The sequence below is a fragment of the Camelus ferus genome, chromosome 21 (genome assembly GCF_009834535.1).
Source record: "Camelus ferus isolate YT-003-E chromosome 21, BCGSAC_Cfer_1.0, whole genome shotgun sequence".
Lineage (NCBI taxonomy): Eukaryota > Metazoa > Chordata > Mammalia > Artiodactyla > Camelidae > Camelus > Camelus ferus.
In genome coordinates, this window is record NC_045716.1 from 17,080,328 (window position 1) to 17,107,119 (window position 26,792).

General features: G+C 39.7%; 1 protein-coding gene across 1 annotated transcript; it reads left to right on the plus strand.

Moving 5' to 3' along the window:
- The first annotated feature begins 405 nt into the window (after positions 1–405).
- Positions 406–25,101, plus strand: SH2D1B (SH2 domain containing 1B). The gene is made up of 4 exons (XM_006173136.3): positions 406–908; positions 14,589–14,652; positions 16,691–16,856; positions 18,440–25,101. The coding sequence occupies exons 1-4, from the start codon at positions 775–777 to the stop codon at positions 18,475–18,477; spliced, it is 402 nt and encodes a 133-aa protein (XP_006173198.2). The 5' UTR covers positions 406–774; the 3' UTR covers positions 18,478–25,101.
- The last annotated feature ends 1,691 nt before the right edge of the window (positions 25,102–26,792 follow it).

Sequence of the window (26,792 nt, forward strand, 5' to 3'; positions counted from 1 at the left end):
AGCATCCTGCAATAAATTTGCATACCCAGATATCCCTCCCACCTGCACCAGCTCTTTCCCCTAAAGACACAATGCTGGAGGATGTTAAAAATAACCTTTGGTCAACAGTGGCTGGGAGTCTTTGCCAGTGGATGGGCTCTCCTCCACCACGGTGTCCAACTGCTTTGTATTGCCACTGCTGTCTTCCATTTTTCATGTCATTTGACCCATGGATGTTCTACATTTTCAGCTGTTCCACTGTGTCTGGATATACCTGGATTCATTCAGCATCTGAACACTTTTTGAACAGCCATTCTGGGCAAAGCACAGCATAATCATAGGCAGCTTCAGCAGAAAATGCACATCCAATTCAGCAAAAAGCAGTAATATGATCTCTGGAAGAGATGCCATGAACCAGAGAAGGTGAAAACTGGTGACTGAGGGTGAAGGACAAGGCTACAAGCCAGTTCTGGGGGGCTTGTCTTCAGCTTGAGCTCTGGCCATGAACATCACTGATTCCACTGTGTACTCAAACATACTTTAACCCACTCCTGTGAGTCACACTTGGGCCATTTACAGGCTGAAAAGTCTTGGTCACTTCATCACCCCCACCTCTCTCATTTCCTGAATCTTGTGAAACTCTCTGAGTTCCACAGAGCAACTTTATCTCACTCCCACAAGACAGAGGAGGAAGAGGTGTTTCCACAGGCCCCACTAGGCCAACTGCCTCCACTCCTCATCTCAGAGCCATACCTGGACTTGGGACTGGATTTCAGGGATACGAGGGGGCTCCCCATGGATCTGCCTTACTACCACGGCCCTCTGTCCAAGCGAGACTGCGAGACCCTGCTGCTCAAGGAAGGGGTGGATGGCAACTTTCTGTTAAGAGACAGCGAGTCTATGCCAGGAGTCCTATGCCTCTGTGTCTCGTGAGTAGCCCCATCTTCCACACATTTGGGACCTTATGCTGAATGTAGGACTGATACCTACAAGTAGAAAAGTCATTGCACTTGACTGGCTTTGCAGCCCAAATGAGCAGAATGAGAAACAGACCGATACTACCAGGAGGGGATGGGAGGAACGTGTCTGTCCAGGCTTCTCCACCTGCCCTTCCCTCCTGGTGCAAAGCCCGCAGGAGCAGACTTTGTGGAGCAGCAGAAGGGGTGGGGGTGAAGAGAAGGGCAGCTGTGGGAGAAAGGGCCTCTTCTGTAGTGGCTGGCTTATTTGGTATGGAAAAGACTAGGTGCCCTTTATGAAATTTTAACCTGAGAGGCCAGGTTTTTACACAGATTCTGCTGTGTCCACTTGCGATGCTTAAAATACAAATAATATTTCAAATTTCTTTAGACTTGTAAAAAGGCTTCAGCATACATCATCTCCTTTCATCCTTTCTGTAGTCTATCAAGGCAAGTCTAAGCAGCCATCGTTTTATAGCAGAGACCTGGGATATCTCAAACAATTTGCTTGTGTTGAAATTCACTTGGTGTTTCCAAAGAGGCTGAGCTCAGTATGAAGTTCCAGGCCAGAGTATCAGAGCTGTCCTGCTGAGAGGAACTTGTTTAGCCTAGTTTAAAAAGCAATCTTGAACAGACATCAGCGGGAATCTCCTGTCTTTAAGGATTCTCCTTTTTGGGGAGACCACTGAAGTTTCTCTTGTTTGTTGTGGGAATTAAAACCCAGGTGTCTCCAAGAATGTGCTTTAGTGTTTCTTAGCATTAGGAGCTATGAGGACAAAAGTGATTGCCATTCCTAACAGAATAGGCATCTTTCTTTATATGATGCCAGGAATCCAGATCCAAGAATGGGAGCCTTAAGATGTTAGCACTTTGAATTTTCAAGTTACAAGTGATGTTGAGAGTGTCTCCCTATATTTTTTAGCCATTGCTTATTCTTTCGAGAATTGCACAATCATATCCTCTACATATTGTTAGCTTAAGTTAATCTTCTTTTTGCTGATTTTTTACAATTCGTATGTAAGAAAGTAAAATTTCTTTTTCAAAAAAAGAAAACTACAGATCAACTTCATTTAATATCAACTTTCAATGAACCACTAACAAAATAGAAGCCAGTAACATATTAAAGGAAAAAATACACTATGCTCAAGTATGGTCCAATCCAAGAAATCAAGGATGGTTCCATGGTAGGAAAATTCTTAATTTAATTACATGTTAACAGGTCAGAGGTTACAAATTTCGTGGCTCATTCAGATTTGCTTAAAAGGTGTTAGATAAAATTCAGCATCCACCCCTCATTTAAACACTCACTTGTGTGCACTTACACATGCATGCCCTTACACACTTCCAACCGGACAGAGCTGGATAAATGCTTCCTTAACCAAAGGCCAGATGAAATACTAGGCGAATTACCCCTAAAATCATGAATAAGCCAAAAATGCTCATGGTAAGCATCTTTGTAACATGTCGCAGGAGATATTTGCAAGTGTAATTAGTCAAAGGGAAAAAATGTGAAAGTTGAAAAGGAAGATGCAAAATTATTATTATTTGCAGCCAACATGAGTTTTATACCTGTGAAATCTAGATTTTACTGGAAAAAAAGCTACTAAAAACAAAATTCAACAAGGATATCTGCTTATACATTTGAAATTTAAAGTCAATAGCTTTCTATTTATTTATGTTCTTTTTTTTTTTTAAGATTCCATATATGAGTGATTTCATATGGTATTTTTCTTTCTCTTTCTGGCTTACTTCACTTAAAATGACATTCTCCAGGGACATATAAAATAGAAACAGAGTCATAGACACAGAATACAAACTGTGGTTGCCAGGGGGACGGGGGTGGGAAGGGACAGACTGGGAGTTCGAAATTTGTAGATACTGACATGTGTAGAATAGATAAACAAGATTATACTGTATAGCAGAGGGAAATATTTACAAGATCTTGTGGTAGCTCACAGCAAAAAAGAATGTGACAATGAATATATGCATGTTCATGTATAACTGAAAAATTGTGCTCCACTCTCGAAACTGACACATTGTAAACTGACTACAACTCAATTTAAAAAATATTTAAAAATAAAATAAAATAAATAGCTTTCTGATACAGAAACAATAACCAATAAGAAGATATAATAAAACATCTCATTTACATCAGCAAAAAATAATACCCACAAATAAATGTAATATGAAATGTACGAGACTTGTACATAAAAGCTTAAATATCTACTAGGGAGTTTACTGGAAGTCTTACTAGAAGGGAAGGATTCAATTTGGGAGCATATCAATTCACCATAATTAATCTATAAATTCAGTATGCTTCCAGTAAAAAAAAAAACAACAGAACTTTAAAATTTTTCTTCAAAGATAGTAAAGTTTATCCAAGTGGGAAATGAAACATAGGGAACCTACCAGAGAGCCAGAAAATTTTTGATCAAAAAAAAGGGGACTAGCTCTATCAAATATTAAAATACATCATAAAACCACAGTAATCACTACGGTAATTAAACGAATTTGGTACTGAGAGATCAATGGAATAGAATACAGAGGCTGGTAGAAATAAAGCCAAAAATATATGGAATTTAGCATACAATTAAAAAAGCATTTCAGATCAACGAGGAAAAGATGAGTAATAATTAATAATGTTGGGACACTTGGCTAGTCATCTGGAAAAAAATAAACCTGAATCCCTTTCTTACTTCTTGAAGTAAAATTAATTCAAAGTGGTTCTAATACATAATTTTTTTTAATGAAACTATGTATTTTAGAAGAAAATGTGAACTATTCAAAAATATCCTGGAATTGAGAAGGCCTCTGTAACAAGGTATAAAACCCAGAAACCAAAAAGGAAAGATCGATAAATATGACCATTATTCAAAAAAAAAAAAAAACAAACTGTTGTTAAAAACAACTTATTCAAGATCTTGTGGTAGCTCACAGTGAAAAAAAAAATGTGACAATGAATATAAACATGTTCATGTATGACTGAAAAATTGTGCTCTACACTAGAATTTGACACAACATTGTAAAATAACTATTACTCAATAAAAAATGTAAAAAAAAAAAAAAGAAAACAACTTATTGACAAACCAACAGAAAAAAAACCCAAAATTTCATTAACATATAAGAGCTTTTAAAAATCAATAGAAAACTAGGTAAAGTGCAAGAGGAGATTCTCTGAAATGGAATGTGAGAAAGAATGCTATGGGAAAAAAAATGCTAGTTCTCACTCAAAACTAAAAAAATACAAATTAAAAGAATAATGAGATAGCATTTTTACCTATTCAAGGGGCTAGGAATTAAAACTATGAAAATACCCAGAGGAAATTCGAGTGCTGGGGAGCAGACAGGCTTGCACATGCTAAATAAATGCAGCTTCTCTGGATGGGAATGTGGTCAAAACATAAACTGCATCGGATATAACATGTAACACAAATTTTCACTAATAAAAACCCATCATGTAGTTATGACTGCACAAGTATGTACAAATTGGCATTAACAAGATTGAAATACAGTATGAAAAAGCCTCCAAGATTTATTGCTGTATGAAAAAGGCAAGATGCAAAGTACTGATCCCATTTGTGTAAAAAAAAGTATGTGTATATCCTTGTACATTCATAAACAATTTTTGGAAGGTATATAAGAGACTTATAATAGTGGTTACAGCTGGGAAACTTAGGAGGTGTGAGTAGGAAAAAGGTGTCGGATTCATTCTTTTAATTTGATAACTTTTTTGCACTGTTTAAATGCTTTGTATGTGCATGTATTACTTCGATAATTTTAAAAATGTTTACAAAAATGTACTGAATCCCCATTATCTATTCAAACACTGTGCTAAGGCCTGGGGAGATTCCAATAAGGATCTTGCAATTTTTTTTCAACATAATAAATAAGGAATAAATACAACAAGGGTGAAGTATAAAATCAGAGAGCTTTATACAAATTCAAGGCCAGAAGAGATGAGCGGGAAAGTCTTCTTAGAGGAGGTGATATCTGAGCTGGGACTTAAAAGAGTGGATAAGATTTGGTTACACAGAAATGGGATGGAAGGCACTGTAGGGAGGGGAGAAGGCAAGAACATAGATCTAGACGTGGGATATTTTAAAGCACATACAAATCATAAAGGGCTCTGGAAAGGTAACTCGGAAGCCAACTTTTGAAAGAGTCAGTTTGGGATAATATTATAGGGTCTTAAAAATGATTCTATAGATAATGAGGAAACATGGATCATTTCTGAGCATGGAAATGACAAGACTGGTGCTGAGTTTTAAGAACCCCAATCAAGTAGAATGAACTGAAGCTGGCAGGTGATGATAGCAGTGAGCCTGTTATGTCTCCAGATGGGAGATGGGGAGGAACTGACTGTGGCGGGACCAGCAGTGGGAACGGAGACTAGAAGAAGGTGCATGGGCTGTGACAGAGATAGGGGAGATCTCCATCAAGATTTCAGGGTAGATAGTTGAAACCTGGATTCTCTTTAAAAAATGACATTTATTCTCAACTGTTCTGTGATACATCTTCCTAGTTTATACGTTCATCTAATGCAAAAGTCACTAAGAAATTTAATAAAAATAACAACAAATCAACTGGAGAGATAAGAAAAATTTGTTAGACACCTGCCCCTGATCAAGTCTCACCCTCTTCCCTACCCATGTCACTAAAACACATGTAAAATATTAGGCACCCTGAGGCTCAAGGCTCAGATCAAATGACCCGCTTCACAGCTCTTGTGAAATTTTGTCATCACACAGATCGGTACAGACCATTCAATTCTAGTTGTTCAGCAATTGTTTAAAGTCTCCTATATGCCAGGCACTGTGTTAGATACTTTGTTGATAAGGCAGAGTCTAGTGAGGAAATTAAAGAAGTAAATGGACACTGTGACATGTGTGGTAACTGATGATTTACAATCAGGGGATGATGGGAACTTGAGAGGAAGGAGTGAATCATTTATCAGGGAGTGGAAAGCCTACATAAAATCTGGGAGCTGGAGAATGAATAGAACCTTTATTTTTTCATTCAACAAGCATATACTGTGCGCCTGTTATGTCAGGCATAGTCCTAGGCATTAGTGAAATAGTGATAAATAGTATTTGACATTGGTCCTGCCCTCGTGAAACTATATTCCAGTGAGAGGCGAGAATGTGGTGAAAAGAAACAGGCATTTTACAGAGTGAGACAGTCTGCTTTAGGTTGGGTACAGGAAAGGTTCCTCTAAAAAGGTCACATAAAGCAATTTATATTCCAGTATATAACCCTATGTGAGCAAAGCTAAGGTGTCTACAACACGAGTGTTAGCCTTGTTTTCTACATCTTTGCAGCAAGAGCCACCCTGAAGGAGTTTTCTATGAGCCAAAAACCATGTTGAGCTTGTTACATCAATTATCTCACTTATTCTCTGCAAAACCATCTTCAGTAGGTGACATATCCCTACCTTGTGGGGAAAGAAACTGGGGCTTCTTATTAAATAACTTGTCCAAGATCGAACTGTTAATATGGTGTCATGTTCCCTCTCTTACCAATGTCTCCAGTTCCACTGCAATATGTTCAAGGTGGTCGCCTTGGACCTGTGTTGTAAAGTGTCCAAGGCAGGTACTTGAGGGCTTGGTACTAGAAAATCCTGACATGTGAAATCTTGTCATTTTGCTCCCCAGAGAGGAGCTACCCTTTCCTCTTTGTTGGGTTAGAATGCCAATACGCCAAATTCCATGCTTTCACAGATCTAAGCAATTTATATTCTGCTGACAGAGGCCAACCTGCCTGCTTCTGCCCTTGCCCTTGCCCCAGAGACCGCGGGCAGCTCTGAACCCTCTGCAGGCACTGTCCGACAGCGCCCCGTTTGCTCCAGTCCCTGAAAGGACCAGGGCAGAGTGACCACATTCCAGCACTTTCCCACCTGACCCCTTTCCCTTTCCGTGGCTCCCCCAATCAACTATTTTCGCTTACTATGATACTATGGGAGAAGGTTAGAAATAAAGGAAGGAAGTCACAGGGAGAGTTGACCTAACAGCATATAGCACCGACCAGAAAGCTATGTGGTAGCCGTGGACAGGAAATGTTACCTGATCTCACAGCCTGATAGAGCGTGCAGAGAACACCAATGTGCAAAACACTATGTAGGTGACTTTGTGAGTGTAGGAAGTTGGAAGTGGGTCTGCCTTTACAGTCAGCAGGGTCAGATGGAGTGGATATTAGGAGATGCATGGGCTTCACCGCTTGGAGTGAGGAGGGACTTCCTGCAGTCGTAGGAAGGCTGCAGGAGAGGAGAACCTGAGCCCTGACTTGGGGCATGTCCTCACTGCGGAGGGAACAACACAAAGAAGGAGGGAGAGAGATCTCGAGAGACATTTCCAGCTCTCAGACTCTGAGATATTTGGAAAGACTTTTAGAGTTCAGAAAGAAAAAAATCAATTCAGACTTTTTTGTTGTTTTAGAAAAATCAAGCATAGAGAAAGGTACAAAAAAGAGAGCAGAAATGATCTCAGTCACACTCAGAAATCACCATTTTTGATATTTCAGTCCACATCTCTCCAGAGATGTATGTCTCTATGTATATGCATATATAAGCAAATGTTGTATATATGTACATAAATGGTTCATTATATAAAAGCTGATTTACTACCTGTTTTTTTAATGTATAATATGTATCTTTCCACATCAAAGAAAGCCAATATATCTCATCTTTTCATGATTCCTTCCTATTTTGTTGACTGCATCTATCATAATTTATATATAATCATACATTTAGATGTTTCTTTAATATCATCCATGTTTCTACTTAACAAGCTTTTTCCTCTAGATTCTTGAACATCTGAGATAATTTCAATAACTGTCTTATTGTCCTTGTCTACCAAGGTGGAACCTGATGGTCTCCCTAAGTTGACGAGATAGAGCTCAGAGTCCATGAAGGCCAAGGTGCCTAGAGTTTACGGGCAGGGAGCAGGAAGGCAGAACACAGAAGGAAAGATACTCTTTGAATGAGCTCCTGGGATCTACAGACGGGTTTCTTGAATCATCAGCTTAGTGTTAAATAGCTTGTGTGCATTAGGAAAATACCCAAGGCTGAGTAAAAAAAAAAAAAAAAATGACCCAAAAGAAGCCAAGGGAACAATCTCTGGAGCTCACACTGGTCTGAAAATAAAGTTTGTGTTCTCACCAGAGTAGAAAATTTTAAAATTCATGGACATCAGTTAGAGTAATCAGAAGCATATTGACTCAGTAGTGGAACAGAATTAGTTCTAGATTCAAGGCTGCTCTTGTGCCACCTAAAAAAGATTTAAAACAAGCCTCCAGAAGACTGAACTATTTCCAAGTAGCTTAACTGCACCCTGGAACAAAGTTCAAGACTATTTACAGGAGCACAAAAATACGGAGCACCAAATAAAGTAAAATTTGCTATGTCTGGCATCCAATCAAGATTTACCAGGTATAAACACAATCCATAATGAGGAGAAATGTTAATTAGTATAAACAGACCCAGAAATGAACCAACGTCATACTTTACAGGATAAGATAATCAATGTCCTTCTGGGCTATCTTATGCCAGAGAAAGAGAACTGACACATACCTGAGGCAAGGCCATGACTGTATAAGGCTACTGTTATCAGATGAAGGCAAACTCGTTCTAACTACCTTGCTGTTAGGAATTTTAGATAGCTAGCTAGCTAGCTTGCTTGCTTTTGATTTACAGGAAATCTTTCCCTAAATGTAGGTGCCAGATTTTGATCATTTTACCCACGAAAACATGCACATCTAGAAGTGCAGCTGTAAATATGCTAACCTTTGATTGAGGCTGTAATAATTCACATTCTCCATGGTATGTCCACTGCTTGTACTGGCCAAACAGGTGGTTAAATAAGAACGTGGTATGAATCAATACACGTTGTATTTCATTATTTTGATGGTTCACATAGACATTTCTTCCATCTCCTTTTATTCCATGAGGAGTTTGATTAGGTCTCTTGGTAAGATTTCTTCATACAGGCTTGGCACATTTCTTGTTAAGATAATTCAATGCATGTAACAGACTGTACTTCAATTAAAAAGAAAGATATATATATATATGATGTGATTTTTCTCTATATTAACGAAGGAAATTTAAAAGAGATAGTTCAACGCAACTCAGTCAACAGTTATTGAGAATGTACTGAGACAGGCAATGTGCTGGAGTAAACAAAGAAAACACGATCCTGGCCTGCGTGTGAATTGTAGATGTGTAAATGGATAATTAAAATTCAGTCTGGTAAGTGTTATGCCTCCATCGTAATGGGTGACTTTCTTCAAAGGTTCCCTTCCTTTTCCCCCGATGGAGCGCCCCACCCCAGGGTGGCTCACTTAAAGCACTAGGTGCCCTGAATCAACTCAGTGCCCTGCTTGACCAGGTTTTTGGGCAAAGCCTGGGTGGCAGAGACAGCCTGTGGCTGGAGGTGGTGGTATGTAGACAGTGAGGAGACTGTGATATTGATTATCATAGCTTTATAAGACTTGAGACCTGTTAAGACAGGAATATGTACACCAAGCAAGCCCTGAATACCCATCACTCCTCTTCTTCTCCCATGAGAATCAGCCTGAGGTCATCCCGTCCCCCATTCCATCTTCCTAAAGGCACGGGGGGAAAATCAGAGATACAAATTTTTACACTACATTCATTTTAGGTCTATTTTTTTGAAGAATCTAAAACATATTTCTTAATAGTAAGAAAGTAAAATCTTACTAAAAGAGAACTACTAGAGAATTAAAACATAGCTTTTACCACAAAATAGTATACTTCAAAAGGGGTGAGGTTGTTGGCAAAAATAATAAACACTTCTTGGTGGGCCCCTTCTATCTGTTTGTTTTGTTTCTGTGTTTGGATAGAGGCTGTTTCAGAGCCATCGGTAAGCATCTGCAATCCTAGTCAATCACTGAGATTCCTAAAGACTTGAATAACAAACTCTGTATCTTGCTTTCAATAAAAAGATATCAGCGCCTATAAAGATCCACAATGTTCAAAGTAGATTTTTTTTCAAAGTTGCAGAACCAGAGATGGAATTGTGTGAAGATAAGCAAATCACAGGAAAAGATTTAGTAAGCTTATACTTCTGTCTTTAGCCTTCCCCAGCTAACGTCAACAGAGCTTTTCCAACAGATGGGAAAGTCTGCACCAAAAAGCCCTCAGGACCTACTGATGGCATCCCTGGCACACCCTCCCTCCTGCCTCCCTCATCCCCTCCTCCTTCTTCTTTCTTTAATCTCAAAATTGCACTGAAAAAGCTATTTTCCTTTAAACTTTCACTACTAATTTTAATTTACAATGTTTTATGGAGTGTTTGTTATTTTTTGAATACTGTATTTTAATTAATGTAATCTAAAATAGTTCATATTAGAAAATACGTATTCATATGTATTTTTGATAATTTACACTTTTGATACTTTACAATATATTTATGATTTTTAAAGTAGATTTAAATGTAATAAATATATGATTTCACTGATCTTTGCTTTGTAATAAATAATAAAATGTTGGCATTGTCAGTTTTGTTTCAATATTGCCAACCTGAAACAGTAGACATTCAGGCTCGTAGATTATACATATTTTTCAACTTTACTAAATTTTGCCAAATTGTTCTCCAAGACATTAGTATCCAATTACACTCCCATTAATATCATATAAAACTTTGTATAGCTCCATATCACAGCCAATATTCTGATTAGTAAACTCTTACATCTTTGCCAGTCTGGTATGAACTGATATCTAGTGTGGCTTAATTTCCATTTCCCTGATTGACAGTGAAGTGAAGCATCTTTTCATGTTTATTGGCCATTTTATTTGTCTTTTTCTTATCGTACCTCAGTGCTCTTTTTATAAACAGTGTTGCAATTATCCTCCCCAATCTACGGACTTTTTCACTTTGCTAAGGTTATGATAAATAGAAGTTTTAATGTTAATATAATGAGTTCATTAATCTTATTTATGGCTTTTAGTTTCTGTGAGTTAAGAACTCTTTCCTTAATTCAATGTGGCTTACATTTATTTCTCTTAAGCTCAATGTTTTGTTTTTTTCACAGTTGGGTCTTATGTTAGATTATGAAAACTACTTTATCATTACCATTTAACAAATGGTCCATCTCCTTCTCACAGATCTGCTATGCCAGCTCTGTCATACATCAAGTTTTTATACAAATGTGGGTCTGTTTCTGGACTCTCTATTTTATTCCATTAATATCTTTTCTACTCTAGAGCCAATTCCTCACTATCTTAATTATAGCTCTATAGGAAGACTTAAGACAAGATAGAAGCCCCCACACAGACACACACACAGAGCAATTATTTTCATTTTTCAAAATTGACCAGATTTTTATGCAGAGGAGTGACATGATCTGACTCACATTTTGCTAAAAGGACCACCCTGGCTGTTGTGTACAGAATAATAATTAATGACATCAGAGAGAGAGGAAACAATCACTAGAATTATGTCCTTGACTAGATAAAAGCGGATGGCACCCAGTGGAAATAGGAGGGATTAGCTTTGCAGAGCAGCATGCAAAGTTCACCTACAGTAACAAAGGCAGGGTCTGTGAGTGCAGATGCAATCATGTGTGGTGATGGGAGTCTGGAAATTCTCTTCTAATGGCTTTAATCCTTTTGGTGAAGGCATCAGTTAGGAGTGAAATGTTGAACGTTTAAGAAGAAAGGAGATGGTGTAGAATCACTGTTGAGGAGAATAGGAAGATAAATGATTGCCTGGAGGCATTAAGAGCCCACTGGAGATTTGTGGTCACGAATTTAAAGTGAGAACAGTGAACATGGCCACATACAGCTGCAGAGAGTTGGGCTTAATCAGGATTCTGGTTTTGCTAGTTAAGGAAATAAAGTGAAAGTGCTAATGGGGTTGAAGGGAGTGATTATAATGATGGACAAGCAGTTTAACCTGGGTAGAGAAGGGAGTGAAGACACGTGAGTGAGAACATTGGAAAGTGGTAGGATCAATGAGTTGGAAGTTCTATGGGGTGAAGGGATTGCTGGGGTCAGTATACTAGGGGAAGGGATCTGGAAAGATGGAAAGCAGGGGAAGAGAGTGGGATGCATGAAATTCACATTATGAGAGGGTTGCCATTATTGACAATTACAAGGTCAAAGTTATGAGTGGGGCTGGCTTCATGGTGTGCAGCCTGTGCAGTCCCACAGGGTCTAGACTTCGAAGGCCCTGCACTTGGTTTCATGCTCTGCTGTCACCATTTCAAAATTCCTAATAATTCTGTAACAAGGTCTTTAAATTTTCATTTTCGCCTGGGCCTCACAGATTATGTAGCCAGTCCTGGTTAAGAAGATGGGACTGAGTGGGTGATGGAGGTGGAGGACAGGATTATTGGAGGAGAGGAGTGCAAGGAACTGAGAAACTGGAGTGTTGATGGATAATCTACATGTGAACTGAAATTGCCAACAATTTAGACAGGAAAGGTATTAAAGACAGTGACAGCGCGCTAGGAGCTAAAACCTGGAGTAATGAGTGGCAATGACCCAGAGGTCAGGAGCTGTTATTAATAATGACACCTTTATTGGGTAGTGGGTGATGTAATCTAATGACACAAAACTCAAAGTGGAGAATTGGGAGGAAGAAGGGAAATAACGCTGAAGAGCTGCAAAAGCAAGGAGAACCCTGGCCTCCCCTCCAGGCCTGTGGTAAGAGCGCTGGGGGAGAAAGCAGCAGCCTTCCAGCAGGATCCAGGGGAAGCAGAGCCAGGTTTCATTTAGAGAGAGAAGGTGACAGGAAGGTTAGAGAACAGGTGGAAGATACAAGAGCTGTGATGATGGCAGACCTTGAGTGCTCAAGACTACGTGGCAGGACTGCAGGAGCTGGGGAGAAGGGGACCCAATACAGGCTATACAGAACTTTGTGGGATTAGAAAAGAGGAGAAAAAATGACTCGCAAGACTGGGGTTCTTGCAATGACTCACAAACAGATTAAGGGTATGATGAGATTAGCCCATTGGATTCCAGGCAGAGAAAATGAAGGCGAGACCGTGAGTGCTGGGGGATAGAGAGGGGGTCCCTCGTCACCACTGGTGATGGAGCAGAAGGCTTGGAGGAACACGGGCTTTTTACCTGTCTTCAGTGTGAATGCACACTGAGAAATTACGTATTTTTTCAAAACTTTATAAATGACAATCTGTAAAATAATAACTAGACTAGGAGACATTTAAACTAAGCTTTTATGTTTACCCAATAATATTGTCATCATATAAAGTGGACACTAATCTCACTGCTCTGAAATCTCTTACAGTGCTCTTTTTTGGTAAACATTTCAAAATAAATTCACATGCGTATCACAAGCTCAATAAATCAATTTCTTATAAAGCATTGCTGCAATGTGGCTTGTTATTTCATTTAAAATACTTCGCAAAGAATAAGACTATATTTGAGCAATGTCCATCTTTATACCTTGAAGTATATGGCTTTTGGACTAATTAAGCCAGAACTTCCATTTGTTTTATTCTTTCAATTCCTTTAGGAAAGATTTTCTTAGGCTGGTAATATAGCAATGTAATTAAAAATAAAGTCATTTATTTAAAAATTTAACATAGGCTATGTGATAACTGGGTTTTGAAAAGCCACATGATCAACCAAATACAATGTACGGACCTTGTTTGGATCCCGTTTTGAACAATACTTCTGTGAAAAGACTTTTTTGAGATCTCTTCCCAGACTGTGAAATATTTTAATCTGTCACATATAGACAAGGACTCATGTAAAAACTTTTTGTTGCTTTCCATCTGATTTAGAGACACCTACTAGCTTATTCTGGCCTCAGGAAACCCTGCAAAAGGACTGGGATTTGAAGTCAATTGTCAAGGTCTCCAGACAATCAGCAACAAAGTCCCCTGTACCTCAAAGCTATAAGCAGCTCTCTGCCTTCCCAATTCAGTCAAAAGATTAGTGTTTGATTCTTTGGTGTGGGTGCAAGTGAAGTGGTGAGGAGTGATCAATCAGATAATTGTCAATGTCTTTGATCCTCATTTTTTACATTTTAATATCTGTGTGGTAGCAGAACATGGTTAACAGTTGATGGAGGCACTCAATGTATACAATTTTCTCCTTGGAATCTATTATTAAGTTGATACTTTATCCTTTAATTGAGGACATCTTAGAATTGAAGGAATATGATGTCTGTTATTATTTGCTTTGGAAACTGATGATTGGGTCTTTTATCTAAATTCCAGATTATTTAGCCAATGGCTTCTGTCCCAGTGAGGAACAAGAGCACAATACATCATTTCCTTGCACAAAGTTCACAACATTCTCTGTTTTACTTGCACTATCTCTAACGAGGTCAATGAATGCCATTTAATAAGCAGTAGAGGGATGGCTCAGTGGCGTTTTGTCTGTTGTATCAACCTAGGGCTAAGTGAAGAAAACTAGAAATAACAAGATGACGGAAATTGTAAACTCTCTCTCCTTAACTTCTTTGCTACAGCACAGACTTTCACCATCACAATAAGGGTCCCCATTTCCAAACCTCTGTCTCTCAAATTTCCCACAGATGAGAAGGCTTGAAAGTGATCATTTTCTTCACGGGATCCAAGATTGACAGAGGCATTGCACACAAAATACAGTGGTAGATGTTACCTGAATTTGCATAGAAGAACATAATGATTCACGGAGTCATCTTTCCACAGGTTTAAAAATATGGTCTACACATACCGAATCTTCAAAGAGAAACACGGGTACTACCAAATACAGGTAAGAAGACATAAGAACTCCTGTAACAACAACAACAAAGAGCCGGGGGGAGAAGACCCTGAGACCACCTCTTGAACCTAAACGTGGCCAGGTGGAGGTACTCTAAACAGGGAAGCCCGGTGCGGAGTTAGAGTCGGACCAATAGTTAACCTTATCTTTCTTTGAGAGAAATAGAACCACACTAGAGCTGGTTCCCGTTTATTAAAAAACAAGGCTGGTGTTCAAAAATGTAGAAGCACACAGTTCCTCCAGTGGTCACATACACCAACCTGAACTCCATATAAGACCAATGTCGAATTAGAAGTCTAAACAAGGACCAGGATGGGTGGAAAGGGAAGGTGGGGAGAGGTCTGAATGTTGAGGAAGTCAAGGGGACTCCACAGCCGCATAAAAATATAAGGGGAAGTATCAGTCAACTGGCAGTCTTGGGGATTTCTTTAACTTTTCTCCTTTACCTAGAGTTAATCAAAAAAGCTTTTTTCTTTTGAAGCTGCTTTTCTGGCAGGAAGTAGAGTATAATAAATGTCATAGAATCTTTAATTATTAACAGAGAGTCCTCAAATAATCTTTCTGAAACATTTCCATTAAAGGTTAAGGAGACTTTTTTTTTTTACTGCAAAATTTCTCAGAATCTTCATATGCTAATGTTTCTTGTAGCTACTTGAAAGAGATGAGAATATATAGTGATCCCCAAACACATACATATATAATTTTTCTTTTGCTACAAAGAACATTATTAAGGCAATGAACAAAATTTGAATAAGGTCTGTAGACTAGTAAATAGTGTTGTATCAAGATTAATTTCCTAATTTTGGTGTGGATATGCAATGCTCTTGCTTTTTAGGAAATATGAGATATTATAGGGTTAAAGGGATATCATGTCAGCAACTTACTGTCAAAAATTTTTAAAAGATATATGTACATACATATATGCACATTTATGTACTTAGAAAGAGAGAACGAAAAACAGAATGACACGTTTAACATTTGGAGTGTGGTGAAGGATATACGCGGAAATAGTTTTGCAACTTTTCTTCAAGTCTGAAATTATTTCAAAATGAAACGTTTTCTAGAAGGCAGTTCGTTTAAAAACATTTATTTCTTTGTTGTGCATATTTTGGGACATTCTGGATAAGTCCTTAACACCCCATTTTGTCTCTTGCTTGGACACAGCAGAGAGGTATCCCAATCAGTTATAAATCAGACACGGGGCATTGCATGGCAGAACAGCTCCGGGCTCAGAGGCCTGGGCAGGATGCTGCTGTGGGCCGGAGTGACAGCCTCACGTGGGCCTTCCTGCAACCGACTTCCATGTCAGGATGCGTCTGTACTACGGACGTTAACCACACTGCACGCTGGCCTTCTGATCAGCACCCCTCCCTACAGACCAACACCATGGCCACGTGAGAATCAGCAATCATCAAGGAAGTCAAATCTCTAAGAGGAGACGAAGCTCTTTGTTTTTAAATTATTTCTATGAGATCACATCAGAAAACTGAACTAGGTTTCTACGCTGATCAACAGAAAACTATTTACAATTTACCTGAATCACACTGACGTTCCTATGTTCAATTTAAATTGGGATTTCTTTGTCTTTTCCTTTCACACAGATTCTGAATTCATCCAGTTTGTAAACTGCACATTTTGCACCTCCCATCAGAAGTCTGCCTCTGTTAGTCCCCTAGGAGAGCCAAGCCTGCCAGCACACAGAGGCTGGTGCAAGCTGGTAGAGGGTGCCCTCCACAGTGTATCTGCAGGGCCTGCCCCAACTTGCCCAGGATGGGGGCTTACTCCACACTGCAGACTGAGGTGGGGGGCCCTTCACTGTCAATCCTCTTTACTCAAAGTAGCTCAAGTCAGAGTTCTGTTTTAAACAGGAGGGTTTGTGTGCATCGTGTGCGGTGTGAGCACCCACGCATCAAGTGCCAGCCACTTGTGTTCAGCTCGCCACTCAGAGGCAGCCCTGAAAACCACTGTTTTGAGAAGTGTCGCCTTTCACACACAATTGCATAATGATTTCTTTCTTGCACTTTTGCAGACCACGGAAGGCACTAAGAGACAGGTCTTTCCGAACCTAAAGGAATTGATCTCCAAGTATGAAAAACCCAATCAAGGGCTGGTGGTTCATCTTTTAAAGCCAATCAAGAGAACCAGCCCCTGCCTGAGATGGAGACCATCAAAGATACAGTTGGACAGTATTTATGGTAAAAATTCTCACACGGGAGTCAGACAGGAACTTAAGTCCCATTTCCACCAATGGCCTACTTTGCAGAATCAGTACAGATAATTGCCCCTTTCTATGATGTTAGCCCTGAAAAGCTTCATCCTACTGAGAGCACTTTCCATCTTGCTGGGAAGCGGTGCCCTGAAGCTCCTGGAGGGGCAAACAGATAGAGCTCTCTGTGCTTGGAGAGCCCAGGGAGCAAGAGTGGTTCCTGGAAACTCTCCAAGATCTGACTTCAAACTCGTCCTGTGACCTTGTGCAAACCACAGCGGTTTGGGACTAGATGGTCAGTAGGCAAAACTTTCAAATGAGAAAATTGCTTCAACTCCCTCCCCAAGGCTCATCCTGTTACATTTTGCTCAATATTTGCTAAGCCTTCATTTATATAGTGTTAGGGAATAAATTATTTCAGATACACCCCGAAAGGTATTAAGCCATGGTGGAAAATGAGAGACCATCAGGATGAGTGCAGAGAATCCAAACCACACCCCAAACAGTTACTCTTGCTTATTTACACACCCTTGAAATCTGCTCTCAGAAAAGAATCTAGTATCTGTCAGTTGTCACCGAGTTTGCATTTAACTCAGACTTCCGGGGACATTTACGGTTTAGCTCTGTTTTCTCATGGTGGGATGTATGGTTACAGCCCCAAGTAAAGGTATTTCAGTCATCAGTGGGCAGGTGATGGGGGTGGTGTGCGGATGTGCTAGCCAGGGAGAAGGGACCGTGCAGTCACCCCACACACATTCTACTCTGTCTGCAGCAAAGTTGCCCTTTAGGCTGCCAGACCAACCTTTTTTACCTCCCCCACAAGACCAAGCTTGTTAATTATGGCTTTTTAATTATGAAAGAAACCCTCCCCCACCATTGTTTCCTCTGTCCCCCTCCCCCCATGCAGAGGCGTGTGCACCCATGTACACACACAGTCACTTCCTATAGGCTCAGCTACAGATGGAGTTCGACACTTGCAGAAAGTAAAAGGCAAAGCCAGGCAGAGTAGAAACCCAGGAATGTACCTGTGCTGCATCCTTAGGCAAACCTGGATGAGCTGCTGAGGGGGCTTGGAGTTCTGGTAGTATTTGTCTCCACAAATATAAAAGAACCAAAAATCCTAAGAGGTGAACCCTTTAGAGTTTGTCCCCAAGAATTGGGTGAGAGTCTCACCACACCAATTGTCCATGCTTCGTCAGCCTTGGCAGAGCGAGCTCCCAAATCCTCAGCTACCAAAGGGGGAGCGTCCTCGCCTCCCCTCATCCTCTTCCTCCCCTTCACTTGGCCTCCTTAAAACAAGCCTCAGATGTTCCCATTCTGAGCGAGGCACAGGTTTTTCTACTGGTGAATGGGGGCATTGGGTGCTGGAAATTCTGATGCTTGATTTATAAAAAGACCCCCTAAGGGAGAGCTCCCTGTGGTACCCCAGCCCTTGAAGACATCGCTCTGATGTGGCATCAAGATCAAGATCACGCTGTGCCTGGGGAGAGGTCTCCTTCCCCTGAGTGGTGTTGGTCAGTGTGACTCCTGAGTGTTGAGCCTCACAACTGGCCTTCTGCTTTCTCCCCCCAGAGAACAGTAACAGTGACTATGTGGACCTCTTGCCTTGAAGATAAAGAGACTGGACAAAGCACTTAGAGAAGAGATGGGGTGACAGCTCTCACCAGCGACCTTGCTTCTCCTGCAGGTGTAGGTCTGGAAGGCCAAACTCTAGGGGACAATTTGGATTCTCCTGGTCTGGGTGACTGAAGACGTTCTGTTCACCAGCCTCAGAGAAATCACTCCCCATGTCCCCGCCTCCCATGCACACAGCACAAGCAGCTTCTAAGCCCCGCTTCCCCTCTCACTCTTCTTGCTTGGAGTAGGACAGCCTGACTTGTTAAAGATGCCCCCGCTATATCGTGGTTAATGTCCTCCTTCTAACCAGGCAACCAGAGAGGCAGCTCCACACAGAAGAGAACACGCCGGTTGCTAGTTAAGAACCTGCGTCCCAGTCCTGTGGCTATATGACTTCAGACAGACAGCTTCCTTTTTCTAGGTCTCTGTTTCTTCATCTATAAGACGAGAGGCTGAGCAGGAGGATACACACTGCCCTGGCCTCTCTGCTGAGCCTGGCTGTGTCCGGTAGACATCCTGCAGCGGTGGACATGAACGCAGCACCAGCACGGGACTTGGCTCCCAACAGCCAGCACCTTCTCTGCACCTGCCTGTGCTGCTCTCGGTCACGGTGAGAGCCCTGACCCACTCCGGCACCCTTCGCCCTCCAGCCTGGGCTACTTGCCTTCTTTCTAACCTTGGATCTTTCTGCCAAACACTGCCTCTCTGATTCTGCCTAATTTTATGTATGCACTAACCACTTCCAGCAGCGTGGATGTGGTTCTGCAGCATGACATACATGGGGATTTTGAAGCAACCCACGTGTAGTTTCTGGTCCCGACTAGGTTTTAAGCACCACCAAAGCACAGCTGGGTCTTCCCTTGAATCCTCCACAGCGTATAGAAATGTGTGCTGCCCAGAGCTGTGCCCAGTTCAGAGACATGACTGGAAGTTTATTCCTGAAGAGTTTGTTGCATTGGCTTTAAGGCCATTTAAATTTTCCTGCTAGTTCACGATTTAAAGTAAGACCTGATTAGTGTGGAATGTACCAGATTCTACGCCCTTTCTCTCACCCGTCTTCAAACCGTAGTGAACCATTCAGCACCCCCTGGCCTTACCTTTTCAAGTTATTAAAGAGAGGAAACATGAGCAGACATTGTGGCTGGAACCTCAGTGTATGAGCCATCCTGAATTCTTGGGTCACGCAATCCACAGCAGACAAAAAGTGAAATGCAGCCTTGTTCAGACTGCTGAGGGAGACACGTCCTTCTGGCTGGTTCAGGAAAGGACATGAGAAGCGAGCCTGCTCCCCGGGTTCAGTCCTGGGTCTTTGATTCTTTCTCCAGGGTACAGAGAAGCATGTCCCAGTTGTCAGGGCCCACAGCAATCCTTGGCACAGAAAATATATTCAGTGACAATTTCTTAAATAATGACTAAATAAACCAACATATAAAATGTAGTCACTCATTCTGGATAGCAGAGATTTGTTTGAACTTCATATATTCCAAAATCTAGTGGAACAAGGCTATCATAGAAGAGCTTTCCATTATAAGTATCATAGAAGCAATTCCCTTTTTTCCTGAGCACTGGGCATAGCACATTATATGATGCATGGTCCCCAGTGGGATTCCAGCACATTTCTCAAACGAGCAAGCCACATTTAATAGCTGATGTGGATGTCATGCTATAGTTCCCTGAAATGTTTTAGAAGACCCTGAACAGGTCACGTGAAGACCAGCTTAAAGATCTGGGTTTGCGGGACTGGAAGAGGGAAGGCTGAGACCACAGCAGCTTTTTCAGTGCTGGTCTGTGACAGAAGATGCAAGATTCGCTGGGTTCAGTGCCAGCCAGCAGAACTCAGACCAATGGCTGGGTGTTTATAGGAGGGCAGTTTTAGCCAAATATAAGAAAGAACTCTAGCCCACTGGAGCTATCCTATATTCAAACAGTCTTCCCTCTGTGGTCATCTAAGTGGACTTAGGTAGGGGGAGTTGAGTTAATCACATTCCTTAGTTCCTAACTCATTATCACGATCCAGCCATACAAGACCCTTCTTTTATTTCATTTTTCTTTTATTTTCATTTTCCCCACTTCAAGATCATGAAAAAAATTACCCTACATTTCCTTCTACTGGCTTTATATGTCTACCCTCTATAGTTAGTGTTTTAATGACGGCAAGGACTTTTGTGTTTTTCTCTGACATACATGCAATGCCTAGAAAAGCCTTTCACACACTGTAGATGCTCAATAAATATTCATTGAATAAATGATGAATCTGAGGTTAATCTGGGACCCATGGTGAGAGGTAAGAACCCAACTTTGTATTTTTCCATACACATTGAAGTAGTTTTCCCATTTCAACCTGTTTAATAATTCATTTTTCCTCTTCTGATTTATGGTTTCTCCTTTACATCACAACTGTTCTAACACTCTGGCTTTGTAATGTATTATTGCCTGGTAGGATAAGCACTCTCTCTTTTTTAAAAAACCAATTTAGCTATTTGTAGACCTTGATTCCTCCGTATGCATTTTAGAATAAATAAGTTTCTCAAAACATCTTGCTGGAATTTTGAGTAAACTTACAATGAATTTGTAGAGTACTTAGGGGAGAAATGACATTCTTGTGATGTTTTCACATGCGTGATCATTCATTATTTATTCAGGCCATCTCTTTTGTTCGTTAATGCAATCATAAATTTTTACCATGGAAGTCTTACATATTCTGTTAGATTAATTCTTATTTTTAGTTGCTATAAACTTATGTCATATGTTTTATTACATTTCTAGCAGACTACAGCAGTAGCAAACTATGCTTTCATTAGATCTACTGGCTTACCTGTTGATTCTACTGTAAATTAAATTGTAAATTCTATGTAAATGATTTTTCTCAGCTGTAAACGATAACATTTTGCTTTCTTTCCTTTCACCACTTACGCATCTTATTTATTTTCTATGTTTACTTGATTGGCTAGGACCTCCAGTATACACTCAACACTAGTCATGAAAGTGTTGCTCCCATTTGATATGAAATGCTTAGAAGTTTTCTCCATTTAAGCACAATGTCTGTTATAGCTTTAAGAAGGCTATTTTAGTTTTTGCTAGAAATGTTCTGAAATGTATTAAATGATTTGTTTCTGTATCTACTGAGATGGTCACATTCCTTTAATCTTCATTCATTAGAGGTAAATTACATTAATGAAATTGCTGAATGAATAATGAATTGTTACACCATCCTTGCATTGCTTAACTTAATCATATTATTTTAAATAAACTGTTGGATTCAGTAAGTTAATATTTCAATTAAGATTTTTGCATTAAAACTCATAAATCAAACAGAACTATAATTTGCTGAATCATGGTTATGTTAATCATATAAAGTGAATTAAGCAGTCTTTTTTCTTTTAGTTTTTCTTTCTTTTTTTTTCTTTGCAACAAATTTGTAAGGTAAGGATTATCTGTTGCTGGAAAGTTCATTAGTACTCTTATGAAACTGAGTTTGAAGCTCTGGTCAAAAATGGAGAGGGAGTCTTCTATAACTACATAAATGTCTTTAAGGTTTATTGGTTTATTCAATTATTTTGCCAAATTTGGCAATCTTTGTTTTCCCAGGAATCTATCCAGTTTGTCTAAGTTTTTGAAATTATTGCTATATAGTTAATATTATTTTATTATTTTTAAGTCTATGTTGTGACAGTCATCATATCTCTTCACTCTGTATTTTATTTGCATCTTACTCTTTTTACTAATCAATTTTATGCATCTTTTAAAAATTTGATTTGTCTAGTTTTGCCACTTTATTTTGAGGGGGGGAGGTAATTAGGTTTATTTATTTTATTTTATTTTTTTAATGGAGGTACTGGGGATTGAACCCAGGACCTTGTGCATGCTAAGCACACACTCTACCACAGAGCTATACCTCCCCCCAGATTTTATGCATCTTAATGGTCCTTTCAAAGCCAGCTTTTAGTTTCGTTAGTCATTTTTTAAAAATTGTTTTTAGACTGCTATTCTCTATTTCACTGATTTTTTAAATCATTTTAGCTTATTTGGCTTATTTTCAAAATGTATTATTTTCTAATAAATACATTTAAAGCTATGAATTTATTTCACAGTACTACTTTAGCTGTACCCCATAAATTTTAACATTGTATTTATTGCAAATTTATTGTTCAGGTCAAAGTATTTTTAATCCCTGTAAAAACGTCCTCTTCAATCCAAAGAGAATTTAGTAGTTTGTAATTGCTTTCAAATATGTACTTCAGTTTTTACTTTAGTATAGATTCCAAACTATGTAGTATTGAAGTTAGATAACATAGTTTGATTTCATTTCTGAGGTTTCTTTGATGACCTGCTATATGTGGACATTCTGAGGATATTTCATTTGTTTGAAGGAACTTTTTTTTCTATCCATTTTAAAGCTCACTCTCTTCACCCTCTCCCGAATGTATTCAAGACTATGGGTTATATAAAACAAATATTTTTATAGATTTCCTTTTTTTTCTTTAATCTATTTGACCTATCAGAATCAAAGAGAAATGTCTCTCATTTTAATCCAGTATATATGAGAGTTTAGTTTTTAATTACGGTAGTTGATGTATAGATTTGTCTTCATAGTTCTGTCATTCTTGTTTTAACTATTTTGAGGTTATATTTTTAGGTGTACAACTTTTTATAATTATTTCATCATCTTAATGTTTCCTCAGAAATGACTTCTCTTTGTCTCATAATTTTTTGACTTTAATTATATTTTAATGTCACATTAAAATGTTAGCCTTTCTTTTCATCCATACTTTTTGATATATAATTTTTCATCACTTTGTTTTTTAATTTTTTTAAGATCTTTTGTGTTAACTCTGTCTTCTATAGACAAAATATTGCTGGATCTAATTTTTTCCCAATTTAAAATTTTCTCCTTTTGTTTGGATAGCTAAATACACTTATACTTGTTATAATTCGTTCAATTTGAATTTATTTCTGCCATTGTTATAAGCTGAATGTTTGTCCCTCCCAAAACCATACGTGGAAGCTCTGAGCCCCCAGTGTGATGGTATTTGGAGGCAGGGCCTTTGGGAAGTAATTAGGTTTAGATAAGGTGTGCCCTCATGGTAGGATCAGGGCTCTTATGAGAAGAGAAAGAGACACCACCTGCCAGCCCTGAGGAAAGGCCCCATGAGGACACAGCAAGGAGTCAGGAAACAGTCCTCGCCAGACATGGGACCTGCTGGCACTTGATCGTGGACTCCCCGTCCCCTGGAACTGTAAGAAATGTAGTCTAGTAAAATGTCTGTTGTTTAACCCATCCAAACCTATGGTGTTTTGTTACGGGAGCCTGACTAAGAAAGAAATCTTATGCCATTCTTTCCATTTACTATACATTTTGTTTCCTTTTTTTTTCTCCTTTTCTGCTTTTCACTGAGTAGATTTACCCCTGCTAATTTGAAAGCTCTGTTTTTTAAAAAAAGCAAACGTTTTTGGTGGTTACCCATAGCTTATTAAGACTTGTATTTTTGTTTTCCTCTACAATATTTAAATATGTTGTTATAATTAAGCACACTCTCATTTCCTTTCTGTCACCATCATTAATCCCGCCTTATTTTCTGATCTCTAACATATGAATTATTGTTACCTACTCCTTTTGGGTCCTTTACCATTTAAGTTGCAGCAAGCTTTACCGAATCACTCATCCTCATTTCCTATATATTTCCAAACACACGGACTTCTGCGTTTTCTTCTTTTCTTACTAGACTATTTCCTCCAAGAGTATTTTCAAAGATGGTCTTTGAGTAGTAAACCTTTTGCAGTCTTATATGCCCCATAATATTTTTATTTTACATTCATTTAAATGACAGTTAAAATGAATGTAAAATATAGGATTAACATTCTTTTCTTTCAACATCAAATATTAAGCCCTTAGTATTTTGCATCCAGGATTCTTATTGAAATGTCTGATGTTAATGTGATTCTCCTTCATAGCTGATCTTATTTTTCTGGAAACTTTCAAGGTGGTCTGTCTTTATGACCTTAAATTTCACTGTATGTCCAAGTATGAAATTTTCCTCCTCTTTCCTGTTTGAAAGTCTATGTGCCACTTTATTCTTAAGATGTTAATCTTCCTGTACTTTTGGAGAATTCTCATTTTTTCCAAAGATTTCCTTCCTTTATATTTTCTCTCTCTTGCTGGAATTACTGGGAAAGAAGTGTCATCTGTTTTATTTCTTACTCCACATACTACTTGTTGAATGATCTTAGGAAAATTACAAGCCTTTTCAAAAGGAGATAGTACTTATCTCATAAATAAATGTTTCTTTCACCATGAAAAGCTGCCTCTTGCAGACGTTAGTTGCCAGAAACTGCAATGCCTAAATCTAGCCACAAGAGGTCAGATAACCACCGAGAAAACTGGTACTGAGCTGAGGGTTTTTTGTTTTGTTTTGTTTTTTCAGGACCATGGTAGCTATAAAATCCAAAACATTCCTCTCACTAATACTCATCTCTCATTTGAATGCTTAATCTCCAGTGTCAATAACCGGATTAGTGTATGAGCCCGCCTTCCCCGAGTTTGCAATTTGAGATGCAATAGAAATACTTCTGCCACTCCTGCTTGGGGCTGGAATTCTTGCAATCCATAGAGCAGATTCATACCAAAACCTTTCAGAATGGATGTTTTCAAGAGGCACTAGATTCAATTCTGTCACTTACTGGTAGAGTGACTTTGGGCAAGTTGCTGAAGCCCCCTAAGCCTCTGGTCAGCTGCATCTAGAAAGTGGTGTTAATAACTCTTACTGCATAGAGTTATTGTGGAGAATCAGAGACCACGCCAGCACAGGTTAACACTGAAAAACTACTCTTTGTTTTCTCTTCTGTAAAATCAGGGGCTGGTGAATGGGTCCTTAAATTCCCATCCTACATGAATATTCAGGGTTTAATGAAATTGCACTCACCCCTGGAGAAGGTCCAACTCAGTAAGTTATTTCAGGGCCATGAACATTTCCTGGAAATTTTTATCAGACTGGTGTGATGGAAACAGAAGAACCATGTGGTGATGGGAAATCTCCTTAGGTCTAAAAACCTAGGCCTTCAGGTCTAGTTCTGCTCTTTATTGGTTGTAAGACTCGGGGAATCTGCTTAGTCAACTCAGTCTCAGTTTACCCATCTATAAAATGGGGTTGAAATAACTACCTCACCAGGCATGATGATTAATGAGATTACATGTGTGAATTCTTTGAATGCAGTATTGTCTGAATCTAAAAAATGGACTTAATAGGACTTTTCTTGCAGGGCTGTTGAGAAAAACAAATGAGATAATGAATGTAAATTGATTAGCACAATTTCTAGACTATATGAGAGCTTAGAAATATAATTACAAAGAACCAATTAATAGCACTAAAGCCCAAAAGGGTAAAGTACAAATATTAAGGACTGGAACTCACAGCAGCTGAAGGAGCGGCAACCAGAGGTGAGTAGGTGCCTGGCATTGGAGTGCGATGCTTCTTACATTAGGCTGCATTCAAGTGCCTGCTTCGCTGGCTCCTTGGCAAGGTGCCACCTGTCCAGGGAGCAGAATTAACGAAGGATCTGGCTGGAGAGAAATGAGCGACACACTGGCCTATTAATCATTTTCCACTTTGAAAATGGCCTCCCTCAATCCTTCTCTGCAGTGGATGGTCAGGTACAGAGACCGCCTGTGGGTGGAGACCTTGAGGAAGGAGGCTGAACGGGGTGGGGTTGGTCTACCCCAGACCTCAGTGAGAGCCCAGTCTAGTCTGTTCCACACCACTTAGCACTTGACTGTATGTGTGTACATACATATAAAACCTCCCAAATTAAATGATACATTCTCTGAGTTAAGTTCAGCTCAGAGTACATCATTATCAAGCTCCTGTGAGGTGCCAGGAGCTGTACTGGGGACTGAGGAGTCAGAAATGATGATGACAAGGCCCCTGCCCCAGGAGCTCAGGGACTTAGGGCCGAGACACCAGGAAGCAGCTACCTTCCATGTCATGTGGCAAGTGGGGCCACAGTGGAGGAATGCACAGAAGAGCAGAGGATGGGCTGGCGGTGGTGCCTGGGCAGGGATCCCAGAGGAAGGGATACCTACACTGAAATCTGAAGGATGAATGAAGATAGCCTGACAAAGTCAGAGGAAAGAGAAAGAAAGGCAGGGGCAGAAGGGCAGTCTTGAACAAAGGCATGGAAGCACTGCTGAGCAGTTTGGGGCAGAGGGGTACCAGAGCAGCAAGGCAGTAGTGCCAGATGAAGCTGGCAAGGTAGGCTGGGCTGGATTATGGACGGTCTAGAGCACAGAGAGCCTGGCTCACCCGTCTCCCAG